A 25,584-nucleotide genomic window follows, 5' to 3' on the forward strand; every position below is an offset into this window, starting at 1 on the left:
TATTTCAACTCCCATTAGCCATTTAAAAACAACTGATGGAATTATCTCTTGAATAAGGGAATGTTCCTCTTGTCACATTCATACTTGTAAAATGGCAGGGCCTACCAGGTCACATTTTTCAAATGACCAATTGCACAAAACCCTATAGCAGGATCACTGCCCTAAGAACAGACTTGTGGAGTTCAAGGTCAGAACTCTGTTCAAGGTCAGATCTCTGTGAGTATGGAGATACACACACGACCTGCCACCGGCAGGGGACTCACCGGTCAGCATAGCGCAAGGTATTCAGAGTGTGCTCAGTGGCCACGTGGCTTGGTGAGACGTTAGCGATCATGCAGGTTTTGGCATTGCCGATGAAAGAGTCTTTCAGGACCTGTCCGACAGAAGGCAGGCCAATGAAGTCACTAACAAAGGGCACAGTGACTACTAATTGTGTTCAGGACACTGGGCCATAGTCCCCCCCTCTACAAAAAGGCAATCCATAAAAGAAGAAACACAAATAATAAACACATAAAAAGGTACTCACTTCACCACTAATCAAGGAAATGCAAACAAACCATTACAAAAACGAATACTTTTTTCATCCATAAGATTAGGAAAGACTCATGATACCCTGCCCTCTGAGGGTCTAGGGAAATGGGCACTCTCGTACCCTGCTAAACTGCCCATGTACCGTGTACCATGAACTGCTTTTGGGAGGGCTTTTGGGAGGGCAGTTCGGCAATATGTATCAAAATGTAAAAAATGTGCACACTTCTGGTTTGGCAATCATGCTTCCAGGGCTTTATCCTAAAGAGATAATTTCTTAATTGATCCAAATAAATAAATAAAGTACACACAGAATATTCATTACAAAATAATAATAAAATTTGGAAAATCTAGAAGTCTATAAATAGGGAGTAAACTAGATAATTGTAAACTGTAAATTGAATACAATGCAACCATTAAAAATAATTACGTGTATCTGTAGTTAGGTATGTGGAAAGACCTAAAACCATCTTAGCGTGAAAAAGGTATGATTCCAGCACTCTGTAAGTGGATCTATGTGTGTATGTAAGGGCAGAGAGATGCCTGGAAAGACAGTCACCAAAAAGTAACAGTGGTTGTCACTTCAAAGTGGGATTTTCAGGTACCTTTCACCATCTTCTTTGTACTTGTATGTATGGTTTATTATTTTTAATTAAATAGGAACACATTTTTCTGGGGATGGGGAACTTGTTTTAAAAAATAATAGAGCAAATGTTAGAATCAGGACTAAATCACCTATAAGAAGGGTTTCCTAGGTCCCTGGTTGAAATCATATTTGAGAAGATGTGATCTAACCCACAGATCACCAACTCTGCCTCGTAAAGAGCTACGTTACTATCCTCGCCTAGACAGCCCTCTCCCTAGTCTCTCCCCCACGGTGCACAGGACTCAGTGAAGAAAGGAACCAGGGGCACCCATAACTGTCTTCACAGCTGGTTGTACCTAGGCAGACCTCTCTCCATGGGCCACTTTTCTGCAGCCATTACAGATGCTGACTTATTGGTGTTTTCTGTTAATAAATATAAAGCACATTTTCATGGTAGAAAAGCAGAAGGAAAAAAATTACCTATAGCTCTACCACTCAGAATAATCAGTTAACAAATGCATACTTTTTCTGGGTTTTTTTCCCCCATTTCATATTTTTAAACTATAGGTCTTGATCATCTTTCCTGTCAAAAATCTATCTCATTCTTTTTAACTACAGCCATTATTTTTTGTCTTGAAACACTGATCTAAGTCTTACAGCTAAGAAAGTACCAAGTATAGCTACGCCACGCCCCTTCAAGGCTCAGGGACTCCACTAAATCAACAAGGTTTCTTTACATTAGAAATAAAGGGAAAGCTGTTGGATGATGACCAGAAGAGCACTGCTACCCCCGTGGGAAGCTGGCTGCCTCCTACTGCACGTATCTCTGCCTGAGGATGCCCCTCTCTCCTCCTAGACTGAGAGCTCCTGGAAGGAACACGATTCCTCCCCTTCTCTGCCCCTTTCTCCATGCTTAGCATCACATCTTCATGGCAGTGGATGCTCTGCTGAATGAACAAATGAAAAAGGAACAAATGAGTGAACAAGACTGAACACAAAGTTCACATTTAACTTTACCTGAGTTAGTTTGCTTTGCCGGAAGGGAGTATGGGTGTGTTCCTGATCTAATGCCCGGATACATTCCTTCAGCTGCAAACAACAAGCACATCAAACATCACATGCAATGAGAGAGTAACAGATCTAACATTCAAAAGGACGTCAATCTTCCAAAAAGAAGTCAAAATGCCCTGGTAGTTTTTTGATTCAACAAGAAAAATCAAACTGGACTGGAAAGCATTCTGTGCTAGTTGTGTCTAGTTAAGGGCCCCCCAACTTAAGAGCTGTGATCCTAGGACTAGCCCTGATAGCATGGAACAGACAAACCCAGGAACCTTCCCACGGGGCCCAGAGTCTAAGCTCACGTGGTGGCAGTGATGGCTTGCCAACTCCCTTTTTCTCCTCTTCTCACATTCTTCCCAACTATAGAAGCACTTAAGTAGAGAAAATATTAATACCATTCCCCCACCTCCCTGCTCACATGTGCACATCTATAGGTGTAGATTCAAGTATAGATTCAAATATAAGTTGTCTGAACAGGGCAGGAGAAATTCTAGAGTCAGAGCTGGGAAGGAACTGAGAAATCACCTAGGTCTACCTCCTCATTTTAAAAAACCAGGAACTGATAGTCCAGTGAGAAGCAACGGATTGAGCCTGGAGCTGAGCCACCAGTGGGTGGCCGGTTGGCTCGGTGGTTAGAGCGCGGTGCTCATAACACCAAAGTCGCTGGTTCAAGTCCTACAGCGGCCAGTGAGCTGCGCCCTCCACAACTAGATTGAAAACAACGACTTGACTTGGAGCTGAGCTGTGCCCCCCACAACTAGATTGAAAAAACAACTTGACATCCTGGAAAAACACACTGTTCCCCAATATTCCCCAATAATTAAAAACAGTAACAACAAAAAACAGAAAAAAACAAACTGTGGCCCAAAGGCAAGAGCGTGTCACTTGCTCCTGGGCAGAGCCCCTCAAAGAAGTGTGCAGAGGACATCAACAGTGCTATTACAGACCCAACATGCAGACCTCCAGGGGCAACAGGAGAGTGGGGGAGGCGGGGCACGGACATGACAAGAGAGAGAGAGGAGAGACCTATTTCTGAGCCATGCATCTAGACTAAAAGGCAGTAAACAAAAAGGAAGGGAGGAAAGAGAATGCAAGAAATCCCTGGAAGTGCCAGCGCTGGGAGTTCACCAAAAACAGGTAGGTAAGCAGCCTTGAGAGACTGCTGTGGCTGTTCTTGGCTGCAGCCATAGATGCCCGCAGCTAAACCCCTCTAAGAATCTGCAGGGTATAAGACGGTATGAGAAAATTTCCTTTTTTTTTTTTACAAATCAATCTAATATCCCCACACTTTAGCACTGGGAAAATTCTCCAGAATGGATGAATAGGTAACCAAAATCTGCCCCTGAGTTATACTGCACCTTATATAGTCTGGCTGCATGTAAGGAGGGGCAAAATCTCACAAGAAGGATTTTTAGACTAAAGCTTTCAAACAACTTACAGCCAAAAGACTCTGGTTTATTTCTGCACCTTCCATCTTTGTCTGTCTGTCTGAGTCTCTGGCATCTGCTGCTCTTTCACTGCCGGCCAAGTCAATGAAAGAAATCCTACAGAAAAGATACAAAGCAGGAATGACTTCTTTGAGGCTTTGGTTTATTTTTACATCAGTCAGCATTTTGTGACGGCCAGAAGAAATTAACACTGGCCCATACTCAGGGAAAAAAAGACATTACTGTCAGCTTTCCAAAAGCATCACAAGATTTTGATCTGTCTGCTGCTGCTGGCACTGTTCACCCAGACACTTCCATTGGTTTTAATCATTTGTGAGAAAGTATGACAAATTAATAAAACATTCTTCCCATAAGGCTAAACGACCACAATGTAAATCACTTAGGGGGCCACTTAGATAATTAAATAGAAACTTTTGTGGGCTGCTTTCCAGCCAAAAAGAAAGAAAGAAAAAGAAAGAAAGAAAGACTCATTACTCAGAGGTGAGATAGGCTCATCCATCAGTGCAGCAGGGTTTGCTAAGATAGCACCAGAGAAGCAATGAACGTACCCGATTGTCTTATGGCTTCTTTCAAGAAGGATGGATTAATTTTCTTTTTTTTTCTTTTGGCCTGTAAGCTCTCTGAGATGCATTCCCTGCTATTTCTCTGCTGATATTGTGTTTCACGTTAGAAGCAATCAATGTCCCTCTTAATAACTTAGGGTTGACCAACAATAGGTCATTACTTCATGGTTAATCAACCGATGGCACTTTAGTAGAATGATTTATTTCAGGGCTAACAACTCTACTCTGTGTCCCTGAAATAAAGAACTCCATGGTGGCAAGGTGTCCTGTTGTTGATAACACATATTTCAAAGTCACATTAGGGAAAGGCAGACAATGTAGTTCCCTGCATACTTCCAGCTCACCTGCCAAATGTCCTCTTGGCTGAATCTTTGATCTGAATCTGGATGACAGCATGGGAGCGGGAGGAATCCGCATTAACGCCAGTGGCCCCGGTGCTGCGCTCCTTGCTGCCCTTCAGGATCACCTAAAAATAAAATCCACAGGGTGACTTCCCCGAGGAGTAAACAATGCCCACGGCTGCTTAGAGTTGGCTCAGTGCAACGGAGAACAGACATGTAACTTTGTTGGCACACTGCCGTTTTTACCTTTCATGTGGAAAGCTGCCTAAACACTAAATCATACAAAGTAAGTACCCAACAGCAATGAAAACAATGTGGAATACTAATCTTAGGGTAGAACACTCAATAGCTCAAGAGCTAATTTACGTCTTGATCTCATGTACTCTTTTTAATATCTTTGATGCATTTAGCCTGACTAAAATCCCTAGGGTATAACTTGGCTTCAAAGCAAGGTCCCATAATATCCATCTGTCTTAGTAACTAAAGCAAAGGACAGAAATGTGCATCACAGAATGACTGATCACATCCACCTGCTGTTCCACAGGATGCAGTCATAAGGGGGACCAGGCCTGTTATGTGGGAACATGGAAGTGACTTGTCGCAATTGCTACGAACCTATGATTTCTTTTGAGACCAGTGCCACTCCAAATGGGAGAAAAGACTAACCTGGGTCCGTCTGGCCACAAGGGAATGGGGGAGAGGCGGTAAAGCCTCAAGATTGGCCTCTAGCCCCTGAAAACACAGCCATATATGAACACGTTGCCCTGATTTTGGAGAGGAGGAGGAATGTTGATTTCTGAGAATCAAAAAGATGAAGAACTTTAAAAATATTATTTGATAAAATCCCCACAACAGCCTAATGTAATATCAGTGTGGTTATTATACCCAGTTTACAGCTGAGGAATAAACTCAGAGGTTGATTTCCTCAAAAACAGCTGTTGCGTGGCAGAACCAAATTCCATATCCAGCACGTATGACCCCAATGCCCATGTGGTTTCTACTACACTATGGGGCACTGATGATAAATGCACTTACAGTGCAGTGAATTAAGGGTAAGGAAGTCCTATCTCATTTTTTCTCAATCTCTCAGAATTTTAATTTATATCACATTAAACATAGCTACAGTTTTAAAATTAAGAGTCCAAAAGTTGAGAGTCAAGCTTCAACAATAGGCCACAAACTATCTTAACAAGTAGGGGCTTGTGCTTTTTAAAAATTTAATTAGTAATAAGTTCCTTTATGGCCTGAGCAATCGTTGTGTTTCTAAAGACTATCTGTACGTGAGATTTCGAATTATATTTTAAAATCAAATTTAGAATTATGTTTTTTTTTTTTTTTTTTAAGATTTTATTGGGGAAGGGGAACAGGACTTTATTGGGGAACAGTGTGTACTTCCAGGACTTTTTTCCAAGTCAAGTTGTTGTCCTTTCAGTCTTAGTTGTGGAGGGCGCAGCTCAGCTCCAGGTCCAGTTGCCGTTTTCTAGTTGCAGGGGGCACAGCCCACCATCCCTTGGTGGGAGTCGAACCGGCAACCTTGTGGTTGAGAGCCCGCGCTCCATCCAACTGAGCCATCCAGGAGCTCAGCTGCAGCTCAGCTCAAGGTGCCGTGTTCAATCTTAGTTGCAGGGGGCAGAGCCCACCATCCCTTGCAGGACTCGAGGAATTGAACTGGCAACCTAGTGGTTGAGAGCCCACTGGCCCATGTGGGAATCGAACCGGCAGCCTTCGGAGTTAAGAGCATGGAGCTCTAACCACCTGAGCCACCGGGCCGGCCCTAGAATTATATTTTAAATGCACTCATTTTGTAAATGGCTTGCTAAAAGTTGAAAGGGACTATCCTGATGAATCCTTTTGTAAGGAGAAGATCCTGTTAATTTATAAAACTGGGCTATCAACTGCATGAATAACATGTTGCAGCTAATCAGAAAAGTTAGAGCAGTAATCCCTTTTACTGAGTGTGACAAATGTCAAAGAAAAGCACTGCTAACTAAACTTGGATGCTGGCTAGGTCACTTAAGGCCGTATCTATGACTGAACCATCCAGTTTAAAGGCACTTACTCATCCTAGCCTCTTCCTCTGGCTCTGACTTCCTGCTGACATGGATTATGATGCAATGATGATGGATTATCTTAGATTTGTATTGTTCTTTTTATCAAACTTTTCTTTTTTCATTAGAAAATTAAGACATGCTTACTGCAGAAAACTTGGACAATATAGGAAAAGTATAAAGAAGAAAACATACTCCTCCCATAATCCTAGAGTTAACAAGATTCTGGTGTATTTCCTCGAGTTTTAGGGTTCTCACAGTTTTGTCTTTTACAAATCTCATGAAGAGACAGGAGAGATCTTTTAAATCTCTACATTTGTGTAAACTGTATGATTGATGGATAATGGAGGGATCACAGAGAAGTGACTTACCCAAGGTCACATAGGTAGAATGTGGTCAGGCTAGGGACAGAAGCCAGGTGCCCTCTGCCACATGTGAATAATGACGCTACTTCTGCTGGGACCTACTGAGAGCTCAGAGAGGCCTCAAGACCATACGTGGCCAGGAACTCTGGATACTGACAGGAAGCTGAAAGAATGGCCTTGTGGTGAAATTCACCCCCAGGGGAAGTCAAGAAAGATTGGCTTCTGGGGTTCTATTACAGAGTTTTGCACTTGGCTTTTCATCGCACCTTGTCCACCATAATGCATTAGGTACCTGTGAGCGTGCCTCAGAAAACCTAATGTGGTGAGGTAACCTTTCCTGACTAAATGCCTGTTCGGGAAGGCATGAAGGAATTCCTGGTCCTTGGGCCAGTTTCCTCAGCTTCAGTAGCAGTCTGCAATCACCACGCCTTTCAGAAACTGTGGAATAAAGTGCTGAACTCTGAGGAGTAAAAAATGAGGCAGTTTGTGCAGATCATCAGACAAACTTTTGTAAATGACTTATAACTGAAGTGTAGCAGTTAGGAAATTGGAATCTGAAGTTAGACTGTCTGGATTCACACGCCAGCTCTGACATATGGTTGTGTGAACTTTTGCAATGTGTGAACACTTGCAAATCACTTAACTTTTTAGGGCCTCATTTCTTATCTATAAAATGGTAATCTCATAGGTTAAAAAAAATAATACATGTAAAGCACTTAGTACCATGATTGGCATATGGTAAGTTTTCAATAAACATTAATTTAAAAAAAGATACTAAAGAACTAACATCTCCATGTAAACTTCCAAAACGAACTATTTTTCACAAATGTAAAACAATTAGTTTCATGGGGAAATAGAGCTTTATAGATCAACATGAGAGTCCATGGGCTCCCCAGTACAAATAAAAAAAAGAAGGAAAGACAGGAGGGAAGTAAGGAGGGAGGGATGGAGGGAAGGAAGAAAAGAAGGAGGGAATAAAGAGGAAAAAAGACAATCTATTTGGGGGAAATGCAAGTCTACAAGTAGAGCAAAATTAATACAACCACTAAAATTAAAATCACTAGGCTTCCTTTTCTTCTCATTACCTCCTTAAATTCCTCCTTCCATAACCAAAGTCTTATCAGGCAAGCTTCTAAATGTAGGCACTTTAGACAAAATATGTTACGTAAGTAGGGAAATGGGGACCTACTATAATAGAAAGTAGAGACAACTGTTGAATTCTGGGGCACTGGGAAACACTGAGGGACTTATAAGAATAATAGATGTGACAAATTGAGCTAGCATCACAGTAAGCATTTTGTGTATGTTATCTCATTTCCTTCTCTGTTATGTGACCCAATCATCTACTATCATCCACATTACAGGTTCAGAAAAGTAAAGGACTTTTCTCAAGGACATACAGCACTGGGACCCAGCTCCATCTAGTTATAAGGGTTTAATCACTAAGCTTCCTGCACAAATACACAGAAGGGCTCCAAGCACTTCAGTAGGACAGGGACTGTGTATAGATTAAGTATCACAGGCATACAACTGAGCCTTACCTAGGGGAAGCTCCAGCTCTGCAGGCCTCTGCTACCAATTACAGCCAAGGCAATAAAACATGAAACAGATTTATTAGGACTCTGGGAATGGATACCTATAAGTACGTGACATGGCTGTAGTAATGACTTAAAAACCTACAAATCTCAACAACTGAAAAAAATGCCCATCAATTGCATGACAGACAAAATCTTGATTTCAAACCTGGATGAGTTAGTGAGTCCTCTGTGAGGGCAGGGAAATCCTGGTGCCTGCATTGGTAAAACCAGGTAATAAAATACACCTGGTAGGAGAAACTCCCTGGAGAAAGGACAATCCCATGTGAAAAATAAAGCTGCCAGTTGTGATGCAGGTGACAAGTGGCCATGTCTCAGTGAGCCTGAGGGTGATCTGTGAGGATAACACTTAAAGGTGACACCTGAGGGTGTCACTTGAGCAAACACATGGATGATACCTGAGTGAGCATGAACAGTGACACCTGAGATAGTGAAAGTGTGACATCTGAGTTAGCAAGTGCTATGGTTTCGAGTCAATAAATGTTTATGAGGGTAATTGTGTCAGATATCCATAATTTATATCAACTTTCCACCTTGATCTCAGCTGGCTTCCTTCTTGTACAACGTCCCTCATATGTACTACAGACTACAGACTAAGAGTATCAATGGTGATAAGATGTTGACCAACAAGAAACTTCTTTCTGCTTTTCTTAGAAAATATACCTTAGGATAGAGCAGTGCCATAAACTCTTACAGGGTGAGAGTGTGATTTGACACCAGACTGCCCATTGGCACAGTTATGGCCCACAGCCAAGGAAAAGGGACTTCCTCCTAGTGTTTGCTCCTTCCCCATTCAATTGGTTTAATATCCAGGGACAAAGGCACCATGAGAACCAACTGTCTTGCAGCTCCCGGCCAAATGGCTGGGGAAAGTGGAGGCGAGAGGACCACAGGGAATAGGTGTGTAAGAAATAATTTCCTTAGGACTCCACTGTGGAGGAAGCTCTGGACAGATAAGAATGAGCAGAATCTGGGTGGCTGGGTGGCTCAGTTGGTTAGAGCGCGAGCTCTGAACAACAGGGTTGCCTGTTCGATTCCCACATGGACCAGTGAGCTGTGCCCTCCATAATTAGAGTGAAGACAACGAGCTGCTGCTGAGCTGCCGAGGGGTGGCCAGATGGCTCAGCTGGTTAAGACCATGTGCTCTCAACAACAAGGTTGCTGGTTCGACTCCCACATGGGATGGTGGCTTGTGCCCCCCCACCCACCTCCCACAACTAGATTGGAAAAAATACGGCAACTGGACTTGGAGCTGATGGGTCCTGGGAAAAAAGTACACTGTTCCCCAATAAAGTCCTGTTCCGCTTCCCCAATAAAAAAATCTTTAAAAAAAAAAAAAAAAAGAATGGGCAGAGTCTAAGGGAGCTCCTTCAACATGTCCCACACACTTCTGCTCTGTGCCTGCATTTGCAATCACAAGAAAGAGGTTCTTAGCTCTTAGGTGACCTTCTAAAACAGCCACACTCAGGTGCTATCCTCAGGTTCTGGATCCCAGGACTCAGGAATCTAATAACCACTATACTGTGAAGCTGATCTAAAGAGAGAGTTTCGTTAAGTACCCAGCCTGTCCTTCAGCCTTTTCCCTTTGATTCTGGCCAGGCTTGTTGGACATACTAGGAGAATGACTATGAGGGCTATATGTTAGAATCACCTGGCAAACTTGTAAAATAACCACTTTCACACATTGCTCGTAGGAATGTAAAGGGATGCAGCCACTTTGAAAAACAGTTTGGCAGCTCCTCAAAAGTACGACCCAGCAATTCCACCCCTAGGCATATACTCAAGAATACTGACAACACATTTCCACACAAAAACTTGGTATTATTCATAATAGCCAAAAAGTGGAAACAACCTGTTCATCAACTGATAAATGAATAAATAAAGTGTATCTATACAATAGAGTATTATTCAGCCATAAAAAACAATGAAGTACTGATACATGCTACAACACAGACGAACCTTGGAAATATTATGCTAAGTGAAAGAAGCAAGAGACAAAAGGTTGCATATTGTATGATTCCATTTGTACAATATGGCCTGAATAGGAAAATCCATAGATAGAAATTAATGGTTGCCAGGCACTGGGGGGCAGAGGAAATAAGGTAACTGGCTAATGGCATTGGGTTTCATTTTGACGTGATGAAAGTGTTCTGGAATTAGATAGTGGCGATGGCTGTACAACTTTTTGAATATGCTAAAAAAAAAAATCACTCAATTGTATATTTTTAAAAGGTGAATATTATGGTATGTGGATTATACCTTAGTAAGAAAATTATATTAAAAAACCACTGACGCGTATACTTTAAAAGGTGAATTTTATAGTAAGTTAACTATATTTCAATTTAAAATAGTAATACCCACATCTGGGCCTCACCCCTGAGACATTCTGATTTAACTGGCCTCACAGGGACTCAAACAAGCATTAAAAGACATGATAAATCTAGAAAGACAAGCCACATATTAAGACAACATGCTTATGACACACAAAACTGACAAAAGACTCATGTCCGGAATTTACAAATCAGTAAGAAAAAGAGACAATCCAAAAATGAGGAAAAGACCTGAACTGGCATTTCCAAAAGACAAGTTAAAAATATAAAAAGCTATTCAATTTCATTCTCAATCAGCAACATGCAAATTAAAACCACAACAAGATACAATCAAACACTTTCAGGTTGGCAAAAATTCCAAAGTCAATAGAAAGTGCTGGTAAGGATGAAGAGCAGTGGGCTTACTCCTATACTTCCTGCCTGTGGGTGTGTACACTGCTTCGGAAAACAGCTGGCACTATCTAGTGAGGTGGAAGAATGCATGTCCTCTGACCCAGTCATTTCACAACTATGTGTGTATCTCCTAGAGAACTTATATGCTGTGCACTGAAATACATGCATAAGGGCACTGACAGCTGCACTGTTCAGAAGAGCCCCAAAATAGAAACAACAGCAACTGTCCATTAACAGTGGAATGGTTAAATAAATTGTGCTACATTCCTAGGATTGAATACTAACTGAAAATAAAAATGAACAAAACTACAGCCATACGCAAAAACAGAGACGGAACTCAAAAGCATAATGCTGAGTAAAAGAATACATACAGTGTGAGTCTAATCATACAAAGTTAAAAACAGGCAAAAACCAAGATATCGTTTACGGATGAACGCATAGGTAGTAAAACTATAACAAAGAACAAGAAGGTGATTAGCATAAAAGTCAGGATGAAAAGGGAGTGTAATTGGGAGGTTGTACAGGATTCTTGTGGGGTGCTGCAATGCTCTGTTTCTTAATGTGGGTAGTTGATTATGAGGGCTCTTTATACTGTACAGATTTAGGTTTCATGTATTTTTCTGTATAGTGCTATTTGTCACAATAAAAAAGGTTAAACCATTTTTTTTAAGTGAGGAAAAAAGCCCACTAAGGATCTATGTAAAGCCAGGGTTGAGGAAGGTTCACCAGAAATACATTTGTACATAAGTTAATAAATGCCCAGAACAGAAAAAAAAATCTAAATATTCTAAACTGTAAACAGTGGATATCTCTTATAGAAAGAGAAGCTATCCTTTTAGAGGAGGACTCACATTTTATAAACAGGAAGTGGCGTGCTTGCCATTGCCCTTTGCCTAAGTCTGAGTCCATTATACTTGCCAGATAGCAAAATGAATTCTTTCCCTGTACTTAGGCTGCTACAGTGGGGTAGAAAAGAAGGAAGAGTTACCTCTAAGAGGAGCTCCACACTCTCCACCTGAAGTTCATGCAGTCCCACTATCTGTACCACGTGCTTGCTATCTTCTCTTGCGAAGAGTCTGCAGATACAAGAACATGGTTGGCATGGCAAAGCTGCTGTAATAGACTTGGTTCTTGGCTCCCCAGAAACCACTCCTCCACCCCACCCCCACACACCCTTAAGTAGCAGTTGTGCTGTTTAGGTGGGATTGATATGCATTCTCCCCACCTGCTCCCACACCTCCTGACCCCAGCCCTGGGCTTCAGGGACGGTCCTTGATCATTGTAAACAAATCAGCATCTTTACTACAATTAAAAGAAATAGCATACAGGAGGGGAGGAGAACCAAAAAATAAAAAAAAAGAATGAGCGTATATCCCAGACCTATGCCAATCAGTGGATGGTGTATTCCTGGCTACAGTGATTGGTTCAAAAGTGTCGAGATGGGATCTCTGCAGGTTCAATCAAAATCAAGTCCTAGTCTCTGGTTGTTAGATGCCTGGGGATGAGGTGCTCTCTCTCTCTCTCTGGAAGTGAAAGTATGTGGCCCTGGGAGCAGTGGCAGCCATTTAGCATTCACAAGAGACGGTGTTCTGGAGTGAAGCTAATACCATAGAAGGTAGAACAAAAGAGATGGCAAAGAAACTGGATCCTTATACGTCCCAGAGCTACTGGAGTAAAAAGACCCTAAGGCCTGACTGTCCTCTGCGCTTTCTAGTTATATGAATTAATGACTTCCTTAAATGCATAAGCCAGTATAAGTGGGGTTTTATTTTACTTGCAACATAAGGAGTCTGGATATATCTTCTAAGGGAGCAAGGAAGAGCTGGTGCTACAATGGAATGCCTCAGGCCTGTGTGTCAGGTAATGAGTGGGTATGGTCTACCACCATCATCATTAAACCAGACACATCAAGAGGCCTCTAGAGAATCTATCAAAGACTCTAAGATTATCTTTCTCCCTTAAGATATTGATTAAAGTTAAGAATGGAATTCCACTTCATAGCCAAAAAAAGGAGGGGAAAAAAAGATTTTGTCCAAAAAAATTTTTTTTACTCTATACTTCACCCCAAGTTTCCAAATTTTTACAGAAGGATTGGAGGAAAACCACTCACCAATGCCCATGATCGCTCAGAAAACAATTCTGTTAGGCTTCTAGAATAACAGGATCTAGCTTTCAGAGCCCTTATGCCATTCCTGAACGTACTTCCCAGGATCTAGGCCCTGAGCTCACCCCAGAAATATTCCTAATGGACAGCCCACAATAGACTGCTAGATTTTTAAATCTTATTAGCAAAATTTCTATCACTTTTTATGCAAAGGTATAAAAATAATTTGGGGCCGGCCCGGTGGCTCAGGCGGTTGGGGCTCCGTGCTCCTAACACCGAAGACTGCCGGTTCAATTCCCACATGGGCCAGTGGGCTCTCAACCACAAGGTTGCCAGTTCAACTCCTCGAGTCCCGCAAAGGATGGTGGGCAGCGCCCCCTGCAACTAAGATTGAACACGGCCCCTTGAGCTGAGCTGCCGCTGAGCTCCCGGATGGCTCAGTTGGTGGCGCGTCCTCTCAACCACAAGGTTGCGGTTCGACTCCCGCAAGGGGTGGTGGGCTGTGCCCCCTGCAACTAGAAAATGGCAACTGGAACTGGGGCTGAGCTGCGCCCTCCACAACTAAGACTGAAAGGACAACAACTTGAATCTGAACGGCACCTTCCACAACTAAGATTGAAAGGACAACAACTTGACTTGGAAAAAAGTCCTGGAAGTACACACTGTTCCCCCAATAAAGTCCTGTTTCCCTTCCCCAATAAAAAAAATCTTAAAAAAAGAAAAAATAATAATTTATCCTCTATGTTTAAGAATTAATTTGAAGATCCTTAAACTTTGGTTTCTAGTTTAAGAGGTAGACTGAGCATACAAGTTGTATATACTTTTACCTACCTTTGTCAAAGCCCCACTATTATTATAGAAAATATGTTTTATTAAAAAAAATGACAGGATAAAATCAAAACAGCTCTAAACAAACAAGAAAGGGAGCCACCAGTAGATTAGAACATTTCAGAAGTCTAAGAAAGGGAGGAAACAAAGAGATGTTAGCCAATTAACAAGAGATTAGAAAAAAACCAAACACCCCACGCTCAAGACACTTGCAGAGTAAGTCTGGGTATTCTCTAGTGAGCCCTAGAGAAACTTCAAATCTAGGAGTTGGCATGCTCCCATCCCTTTGGCTACAATTAAAGAATGCAAACATACAGGGTAATATACACGGACTAACAATTAAGTTCGCAAATTTGTTGCAATGATGTTGCTAACATTTTTTTTTTATATCAGAGGGATTATTCATTATGAATCTGTACCAATTGGACAAACAGTTAACCAAGTTTACTACTATTTGGAAGTGCTGAAAAAGCTGCGTGAAAAAGTTAGACGACTGGAAGGAACTTTTCGCCCACAACTCATGGTTCTTGCATCACGACAACATACTAGCTCACACAGCACTATCTGTGAGGGAGTTTTTAGCCAGTAAATAAATAACTGTATTGGAACACCCTCCCTACCGTGTTTCCCTGAAAATAAGACCTAGCTGGACAATCAGCTCTAACGTGTCTTTTGGAGCAAAAATTAATATAAGACTCAGTCTTATATTATAAGACTTATATTATATTATATCTTTAATATAAGACCGGTTCTTATATATGACTGGGTATAATATAATATAGTATAATAAATATAATATAACATAATATAATATACCGGGTCTTATATTAATTTTTGCTCCAAAAGACGCATTAGAGCTGATTGTCCGGCTAGCTCTTATTTTCGGGGAAACAGGGTACTCACCTGATCTGGCCTCCAATGACTTCTTTACCAGAAGATAAAGGAAATATTAAAAGGAAGACATTTTGATGACATTCAGGATATCAAGGGTAATACGATGACAGCTCTGATGGCCATTCCAGAAAAAGAGTTCCAAAACTGTTTTGAAGGGTGGACTAGGTACTGGCGTTGGTGCATAGCTTCCCAAGAGGAGTATTTCAAAGGTGAGCGTAGTGATATTCAGCAATGGGGTATGTAGTACTTTTTCTAGGATGAATTTGCGAACCTAATTGTCCAACCTCATATCTGGGTCATTTATTAAAGAACTACAAAGGGGTAGCTGGTTAGCTCAGTTGGTTAGAGCATGGTGCTAATAACACCAAGGTTGTGGGTTTGATCCCCGCATGGGCCACTGTGAGCTGCACTCTCCTTAAAAAAAGAAAAAGAAAAAGAACTACATTCACCAACAGCTGGATAATCTGACTGTCCCTTCACACACACAAACAAATGACACACATAGCACAACAGTGGCTCTTATTCTCATGCCAACTGTTCTTTAAAGGAAGTGGCCTCCTGACCGGAAAGGGCTCCTGATAAGGATACTGGGGCTTGGAAGTGAGGCTGTGATTAAGCTAACTTGAGGCTTCAAAACCAACACAGAGAGGGGAATAAAGAAAGCCAAAGCAACCCCAGAGTGGCACCCTCCTTTATTTGACAGCTGTGGTACTACTGAAACCCCAAAACCTACATTCTCTGAATTGTGGCACACCCACAAGTCCTTTTTTGTTGGAATAGTCCACAAGACGGTGGCCGGCCTAAGCCCACTTAGTGGCCTCTCCAGTTACGCTACTCAATAATCGAGTGCCCCTCTCCACTGTGAGTGTGTCTGTGGGGGCTGGCCCACCCGTGCTCTCCCGACTGAACTGGAGGGGCTCTTCCACCTCGACCCTCCACTCCCCATCTCAGTGCTTGCCTGGACCTGTGGAACTTGCACCTCCTTTTGGACAGCTCTGTAGGAGCTTGAAAACTTTGCTGGGGGCTGGTCTATTTCACTGACTTGGTGTCCCCAGTCTTCCACCATGGTCAGTCTCAACTCACTCCTCTCCATCTGGTGTGGCTGCTCCCAACACAGCTCAGGTCTGGTTAATTCTATTATGACAACCTTTTCTCCTCCCCGCCCCCCTCACTTCCTCTCTCCTCCCTGTTCTCTCAGTCAGTTGATACCTTCACAACTTCGCTGCCTCCTACTCAACTAGTCATCTGTTTCAACCTAAATAAAACTTTATGTCAGAAAAATGCAACAGGGATTTAAAATGAGAGTTACTGGGCACGTTTCAAAATTACTATATTATGTTGCAAGGGTAATAGTTTTAAGCCATATAAGAGTTAAACTCTCTAAGGCGGCTGGTTGGCTCAGTTGGTTAGAGCGCAGTGCTCATAACACCCAGGTTGCTGGTTTGATTCCCACATGGGCCAGTGAACTGCTCCCTCCACAACTAGATTGAAAACAACAACCTGACTTGGAGCTGAGCTGTGTCCTCCACAACCAGACTGAAAAAACAAACAAACAACAACTTGACTTGGAGCTGATGGGTCCTGGAAAAAACACACTGTTCCCCAATATTCCCTCCCCCCCAAAAAAACAAAGAGTTCAACTCTCATTGAGTTTACCCTGAGACTACTGAGAGGAAAAACAAGAGAACGTGGGAAACATTATTTATAGTTCTTCCAGTGTAATAGATTAAAAGAAGGGATTTAAGTACATCTTGGTTTCCTGACTTCCTGAAGTTATGACCTTTTTCACACACCAAAATATAAGGGATAATCTTTGGATAAATAGGATATTAATCACTTAAAAAAAATACTAACGGAAAGCTAATTTACATTTTTCTCTAGTGGAACTGACAGTTTAAAAAATACGTGACTGATTCAGGAGACTCTCATTTCACAAAAGGGCATTAATGTACCAAAGACTCATTAAATCCTATGATTCAGTGGGACTCTGGCTTAAAACAATGATGAATAGATTCAGTTTCCCAGTCATATCCAGTACCTTTTTCTTCTATTCAGGAGGTCATAGAGCTGTCCACAGTAGATTTCATAGAAGCTGATCCACACAAAGAGGGGCCTTCTTGGCTGGGACACTTCAAGTTGCCTGAAGATATCTTTGGCAGCCAGAGCATACAGTCCTGGATTCTGGTGAGTTCCTATCATGGTGTAGGTCTTTCCAGCACCGGTCTGTCCGTACGCAAAGCAAGTGGCATTGCCTCTGAGGGAAGAATAATTTGTATCATTTATACATGTTAAGAGAAATGCTAATCTGCACATAGATTTTTATGAAAAAAGTCAGGTAGAAAAAGAATCCTTCACAAAATTCATGCAATCCTTTAAGGAGAGAAGGGCTTTACATTATAAAAACACAGGATGAGGAAAAACATTCTCAAAGTAGTACACGAGTTTTCTTACAGGAATTTGTTATGTAACTGGTAAGACCATAAGGTAACTTTGGAAGATACAGAAACAAGGACTCCTGCTAAGTGCTTTAGAGGATCCTAGAGAAGAATTTGTGTTAATCCTGAAAGACAAGTTTGATGAAATAATAGAGAATTAAATGGAACAAATAATAGAGGATATGATAAACATGATGGTAGTGACCACTCATAGGAATATTAAGGAAACTTAGACAGAGGTGAAATCAATGTAAGCAAAATACTTGAGGAAGGACTCATAAAAGAGCAACTAGGGCCTCAGTATTCACTTTCATCAATAAATTACTAGGTGACTTGATTTTTAAGATTCTCTTTCTAGACCTGACGTCCTGTGATTCTAAGTGAGAATCACTATTTTTGCATGTGGATAAATGTGTGCACACACTCTGTATGAGTGTGAAGAACTGCAAATAAGAGATGGGAGAGGAGAGGTGGAAGACCAACCTACAGATCACAGGATGTTTTAAGAGGAAATGGAGGCCAAAATTACCTGAGTATTCTGGGGCCCAACTATGTTCACTTTCTAAGTAGAAAGTGAATATGATGTTAGGTAGTAAATAGCTATTATAGACCCTTGAACAGGAATCACATGGATTAATGGTAAAAGTAGCTACTTGGAGCAATAGAAAAAGTCTATGTATGGACACGGGTAAAAGGAGGCTGGAGGTAGGCAGATAGACGAATACACAGAAAGGGACCTGAAGCCAGATAGAAAACAGAGTGATATGACCAGAGCAAAGCAACTATAGAAGTGTGAGAATCAAGAGATGGTAACTAATCAGATTTAAGCTGCTTGAAGCAGAGACCAGTTACTTCTTACCTTTTAAACCGTGGCTCCCAACAGTGTAGGTACTTGAATACACTGGCAGAGGCAGTTAGGAAAAGGATTACAGAAGGAAAATTTGAACACACTGAAAAAGATCTAGCAGAATGAGAGTAAAGAATATCATCTACCTTATCTTCTGAACATTTTAGTGATGAGCTTTTAAAAAATTATATGGGCATGAGAATCTCTATAACACTTTACAGAATCTACAGTTAAGTAGCACTTAACTTGCAACTCTGTTACTTTTTATTGGTAATGTTTTAACATTCAATTTCTAAGTTATTTTAGAAGCATACTCTTTCACAAAGCACTCTCTAGATTTGGTGCATAAGAAATTGAACCTGAAAGATATATCACCCTTTTTAGCTTGCTCATACTAATAACTGTAAAAGATTTAAATAACTTCCACAAAACAATTTAAAAGACAACACAAAAAACGGGCAAGTGAAGATATCTGAATGGCCAATAAGCATGTGAAAAGAGGTTCAGTATTATCAGGCATTAGGGAACTTCAAATTAAAAACACAATGAGATCCAGTTCCATACCTATTAGATTGGCTACAATAAAAAAGGCTGACAATGCCAAAAACGGTGAGGAAGCAGAACTGCAATTCTCACACACTGCTGTGAGGAGGATAAAACAGTGAAGGGAAGAACCTGAGACTGGCTTTTGATATTACGAAAGTGACACACGGCAGAGAGCACAGCCTCATTGAGGATTTGATCCTACTCTTAGAAGAATGCGACGCCAAGATAAGAGCATCCTAAGGGAGCCCAATCAGTTGGAAAGATGGCTTTGCCTCGACTGAATACCTTTCTGAGATCACACCCTCTACACTTGGTTTGCTGTGCGACCCTCAGTTAAAAATGCTGTTCTGTGTTTATGTAGGTAAATAGGCAGATGTACAGTTTGCCAACAACAAGAATCATTAATTGTAGAGAAGCACAATTATAACAAATATTTAAAAATGTGGTTGAAAATACAAAAAAACAACAACAGTGCATGGAAAACTGCTTGATACCTTTTAATAAACATACACCTGTGCAATGGCCCAGCAATTCCATTTCTAGTCTTTAATCAAAGACAAATGAAAACATGTCCACAAAAAGACTTGTATAAGAATATTTATACACAGCTTTATTCATAATAGTCCCAAACTGGAAACAACCCAAATGTCAATCAACAGAATGGATAAACAAATTGTGGTATATTCATAGAAGGGAATACCAGCAATAAAAACTACAGGTACATGCAATAAGTACTAATGTCAAAAAACATATGCTAAGCAAAAGAAGCCAGGCATGAAAGAATATATATTGTAATGATTCTATTTCTATGACATTCTAGAACAAGCAAAACTTATCTATAGAGACAGGAAGCAGGTCAGTGGTTATATAAGACCTGGAGATGATGGTGGGGAATTAACTAAAAAGGGACACAAAAGAACTTTCTGCGGTGGTGGAAACATTCTGTTCCAGGTATTGGTTAGCTGGATGTATACAACTATCAAAACTCATGAAACCTGAACAGTTCTTAAGATCTGTGCATTTTATTGCATGTAAATTACACCTCAGTGTTAAAAAAGTTATTTTAAAAAATAAAAGTCAAAATACTCTGGAATCAGCCACTATAGCAGGTTTGGCATTTCCTACCTGTACATGTCTACATTTTAAATATTCAACAGACACCCCTACTACCTTTTCTGTCCTATTTAATGTTTATTAAGCGTGAATAATTACTTCAAAAATTTAAAAATATATCTATGAAAAGCAGACAAGTGATAATCACTAGTCTATCCTCCTCCAATGAAAAAATTAACAGGACGATAGTCAGAACATATAATTCCTATTATCAAAAGTTCAAACTAACTACAACCACTTAAATCCTTTCATTCTGAGGACTTTGATGAAATTGTCAGCTTACATTTTTCCACTACACAGAGAATCAATATCATCAGTATAAAAGGAAATTTTGCTGAAAATTTCTAAATGCTTGGTAAATTCTATACATAGAGAAACGGAATTTTTCAGAAGAGACCAATTTAACTTCATTAGATCAAAACTCAAACTCATGTTTAATTCAAAAGAACTGAAGAGCACAAGTGATATTTATTTTTAAAAATGACTTATGGAAAATAGAAAATAAAAAGCAAGAAAAGCAAATAATTACTATCATACCCATTGAAAATATGCTGAATGAGTGGGTGAGTAGTCTTCATGTATACATCCCGATTGGTGCACGCCTCACCGAAAACTTCATCAAAATAAAAGACATGCTGAAAAAGAAATTTGACTTTTATAGAAAGACACGCAGTTTCTGCATATTCTTCACCATTATTCTAGATAACACATGATAAAGGTGCAAATACATTTTTAATAGTAACTGACCAGGACAAATAAATAAGCAATCAATAACCGTCAAATGACAGGTCCTTCTTTTACTTGAGATCTCTGTAGACATGTTCTTATAAAAACCAAGGCACACAATTTGTGTTCTCGCTTAAGCAAAGTGATGAATACAAGAGTGAGCTCATCCTCCTTAGGTCCGAGAGAGGAACTGAATTCTATGGAGGTGATCCTCACAGCCTCGCGAGGGCTAACATATTTTAAACTGGGGGGGAATTCCTCATTCCCTAGGTTATACAGCTTAACTTTTCCATTCCACACGCATTTATTGCTCAGCTGGCAGGATGTATATTGCAGTATGCACTTCAAGGAACCCAAAGATACAGACATTACCCTACCATTACTCCACCCCACCCCCTAAAGGTGTTAATCCAGACAAGTATACAAATGACTGGAAGGCAGAAAAAACTTGGGAGATTAAGTACATGCGGAGTTCAAAGGAGAAACATAATCCCTCTGATTGGGAAAGACTATATGAGAAAATGACGGTACTGAGAATGGCCATGGGGAAAGAAGAGGAATTTGAGAGGCAGAGATGGAGGCAGGGAAGGTATTCCAAGCACAGGGGAAACATGAGCAGAGTCCACACAGGAAAACAGGAAGAATGTTTAGGGAACAAGGAGGATTCAATGTGGTTGAAATACAGGATTTTGCAGGTAGAAAAGTGAAACAGAAGGCTAGAATGAGTTAGGACTGTGTTGTAAGGGTCTTAGGACATCGGCCTTAAGGGAGGGGTTTATTTAATTCAATAAACAGTGAGAAGACAATAAAAATAACTTTGGAAAGAAGAGGGATGATCTGAACCATTTTATTGGAAGATGAATCTGGCTGCACACTGTAAATGGACTGGGAACAAGGACACTAGTAATTCAGTAGTGAGGTAAAGAGCGTCTAAATTAGATGATGACAATGGAAATAAAGAGGAGACAGACGCATGAGAAATTTGGCAACTTACTAAAAGTGGGGAGCTGGGGAAAGAAAGGTGACTCTTAAATGAAAAACCCTGGTAACCTGGAAGAGAAGAGATAGGAGACCCCATTCAATTGGGTCTGGTAAACATTAGTTCAGCAGCCATGATCATTTGCATCATTTAGAGGCTTACCATGTTGGCAGCTCAACTACATCTGAGTAAGAAATCCTAATAATTTCAAGCCTGACTGTTAGCATTATAATGGCAGTCTATACACAATAAACGAGAGATGAGGCCCTATCTTCTGCTACCTTTTGGGCATACTCTAAATATCCAGTTAAGGAAAAATTGAACGGGCAAATCCAGAAAAATGAACTTGGGCCAATTTACTGTGGGTCACTCTATTCCATGTTCGATTTTGTTTTGTGTACCATTACATTAGAATGGAAATTCGTTAGGTCATCTAAGAAGAAATTGGGGCCACAAAGTCAAATTTATCAGTTAGAAAAAATCTCTAAATGATAAAAGATGAGAAAATAATGAATCTATGCAGCATGATAAAGAGATCTGTGAATTTTTAGTGCTTTGAATAATGTGATATGACTTCAAAAACAGTAAAATTTTATAACTGTTGAAGCTGGGTGACAGGTACATGGGAGTTCATTATACTTTTCATTAAGCTTGAAAATGGCAATAAAGAATAAAATATATTTCTAAAATCTGGCTTTAAGGAACATGATTTATATAATATCTAACTCACAACTGTTCTTCAATCAAAGAGACAAATCCATTCATTGATCAAATATCACCATAGGTTTTAATAGTTAAGTATGAGATAAAAAACAAAACACACACACACACACGTGTGCGCGCACATATATGTATATGTATGTGTGTGTATATATATGCATTTCTCAGGCAAGTAAGAAAAAATGAACAGAAGTAAATATGGGAATATATTTTTTTGGTTTTATTTCATTGAGTATATGGCTATTCTTCCTTTCCTTCTATAAGTATTAGTGAATAACTTTAGCTCAAGTAAACACCTTAGAAAACAATTAAAGGGATTAGTTAATATCTTTCATTCAAACAGAATTTAGGTATCAATTTTTCCAGTAGTTTTGTAAGTATCTTTCATGAAAGAAATGTGAATATGCAAGCTTATTATAATAAAGTCCTTTGCATCACATATACTTTCATTTGATCATACTTTATCAATGAAGTTGGAGTAACACTCACTTTAGCCTTGATATGATCAGAGTTCCATAGTTTATTTTTTAAATAAGTTTTTTCAGATTGTAAAATATGTACTTATAGAATATCTCTGGAAAGATACACTTGAAACAGGTAATACTGGTTGCCTTTGAGGAGGAAATGGGATTAGAGAGACACTTTTACTGCATACCCTTTTGTACCTTTTGATTTTGAAAGAGATAAATCTAGTTTTTCAGCTATCATCAATAAAACAACAAACAACAAGTGCTGGTGTGGATTTACAGAAAAGGGAATCCTTGTGCACTGTTGGTGGGATTATAAATTGGTGCAGCCACTATGGAAAACAGTATGGAGATGCCTCAAAAACTTAAAAAAGGCTACCACATAACCCAGAAATGCTACTTGTGGGTATTTATCCAAAGAAATACAAAACACTAATTCAAAAAGATATATGCATCCCTATAGTCAATGCAGCATTATTTACATAGCCTAAGTGTCCATCAATAGACAATTGGATAAAGAAGATGTGGTACATGTATACAATGGAATATTTATTACTCAGCCATAAAAAGAATGAAATCTTACCATTTACAATAACATAGATAAACCTAGAGGGTATTATGCTAAGAGAAATAAGTCAGACAAATATCACATTTCAATTATATGTGGAATCTAAAAAACAAAATAAACAAAGAGAAACAGACTCACAGATTCAGAGAACAAACTGATGGTTACCGGATGGGAGTGGAGCTGGGTGAAAATGGTGAAGCGATAAAGTACAAATTGACAGTTATAATATAGTCACAGGGATGTAAAGTACAGCATAGGGAATATAGTCAATAATATTATAATAACAATGTATAGTGCCAGGTGAGTACTAGACTAATTGGGGGATCGCTTCATAAATTACGTGTCTAACCACTATGCTATACACCTGAAACTAATAAAATATTGAATGTCAACTGCAATTTAAAATTTTTTTAAATAAATAGAAATTAAAAGTTTTTACCTCTTTATATAAAAGTAACAACAGTTGATTGTAGAACATTTTAAAAACACAGAAAATAGAGAAGAAAATCAAATTATCTGTAAATCTTACTACTCAGAGATAGCCATTGTTGACTTTTGATATATTTCAGTAACATGCTTTTCCTCTAATATTTTTTCTTTATTCAAGAAATTGGAATAAAATATACAGGTTTGTTTCCTAGTTTTTTCACTTATTACATCGTTATGATAAAATTTAATGGTAAGTAGGACAGCACATTACATGTATATGATCACATATACTGAGTAACAGAAGAAGATTTGAAAGGATATTCAATTAAATGAACACAAAAACATATTGTTTGAACTCCTAAATAAGTTTAAAAATAAAACCCAAAGAATTTAGGATCAATATCTATTTGCTACAAACTTCCCTTTTCTTCTTTCTACTTAAGGAAGGAAAAAGTGGGGGGAGCCCTCTCAACACTTTTATATTACAACATTGATAGGTAAGGACTTTGACCTATGAGCGCCGAGGTCCAAAGTTCAAACAGCAGAGAAAGTGCTATGGAAACTATGGGTATTCAATAAGTATTGACCAATGGTAATAACAAAGAAGTTAAGGTTATTGTGTTTTGGGATAATGGAAAAATACAAAAGATACGATGGGGGCCTCCTTAAGGAATTACTGTGACAGAAGCATCATTAAGGCAGTCTTGGGTAGATGGTGATTGGATAGGGCAATTACTATGGCTGTAAGTAGCCATGGAACTAGATATCATTACAACTGATTGTTCCTTTGGACCATCTTCAAAATAAATACCTCCCACCTAGACCTAATAGATTGTGCATTGATCAGCAATCGATAAGGCTGTTAAACTGATTGGGTTGGTTATACAGTGGCCTAGTAATTTAGTGCCCATAGAAAGACCCAGTGGATTTTTTTGAATGTTACTGTGAAATCGTTTTGGTAACCAAAGAAAAAGAAGAACAATGAAAGTGTCATAGGGGGGAAAGTGTTAGTTTGACTTCAGTGTGAAAGGATTTATTCCAGTAGAGTTAAGATGGTAACTAGTTAAGGTGAGTTGCTAGCATACCAGATTACTCACCACTTTTTTTTTCTCTCTACCAGTCACTGGGTTTTGAGGCAAGAGAGTGTCAGAGAGAGGATAAAATGACTATAATATGAACATTTTAGGGAGTCAGATTCAAAGTAAGAGAAACTTTTCTTTCTTTCTTTTTTTTTTAAACTTTTATTTTAAGTGTGTTTTTTCCAGGACCCATCAGCTCCAAGTCAAGTAGCTGTTTCAATGTAGTTGTGGAGGGCACAGCTCACAGTGGCCCATGCGGGGATCGAACCAGCAACCTTGTTAAGAGCACTGCGCTCTAAACAACTGAGCTAACCAGCTGCCCTGAGTAAGAGAAACTTTTATTCCCAAATCTTAACAGCCGGTGGATCATCCCGTTTCAGATTATTCAGAATTGCTTCACAATTTTACGAGTACCTAAGATACAGTATCTTCCATCTATGGGGTTTCCATATGAGACTGAAGAGTTATTGTAAGGATACCTATCAGCTTAGAATAAGTTCATTTCAATGCCAAACTCTTTCTCCTCGGACTCTTACAATCGTTCTGGCAGGGAGTCAACACTTTTTATGTGTCTGAGTTACTAGTATTTTATT

General features: G+C 39.7%; 1 protein-coding gene across 2 annotated transcripts in view; it reads right to left on the reverse strand.

Annotated features, from left to right (window-relative positions):
• Positions 1 to 25,584, reverse strand: part of KIF24 (kinesin family member 24) — a 52,034-nt gene that overhangs the window by 9,192 nt on the left and 17,258 nt on the right. For both annotated transcript variants that reach the window (XM_033122489.1, XM_033122490.1), the window contains 7 exons: positions 20,561 to 20,658; positions 17,121 to 17,336; positions 12,245 to 12,332; positions 4,529 to 4,650; positions 3,612 to 3,717; positions 2,132 to 2,203; positions 264 to 373 (listed from right to left, as the gene is read on the reverse strand). In XM_033122489.1, coding sequence (XP_032978380.1) covers positions 264 to 373; positions 2,132 to 2,203; positions 3,612 to 3,717; positions 4,529 to 4,650; positions 12,245 to 12,332; positions 17,121 to 17,336; positions 20,561 to 20,658 — 812 coding nt within the window. The remainder of the gene's footprint in view (positions 1 to 263; positions 374 to 2,131; positions 2,204 to 3,611; positions 3,718 to 4,528; positions 4,651 to 12,244; positions 12,333 to 17,120; positions 17,337 to 20,560; positions 20,659 to 25,584) is intronic.

The sequence above is a fragment of the Rhinolophus ferrumequinum genome, chromosome 12 (genome assembly GCF_004115265.2).
Source record: "Rhinolophus ferrumequinum isolate MPI-CBG mRhiFer1 chromosome 12, mRhiFer1_v1.p, whole genome shotgun sequence".
NCBI classification, from domain to species: Eukaryota; Metazoa; Chordata; class Mammalia; order Chiroptera; family Rhinolophidae; genus Rhinolophus; species Rhinolophus ferrumequinum.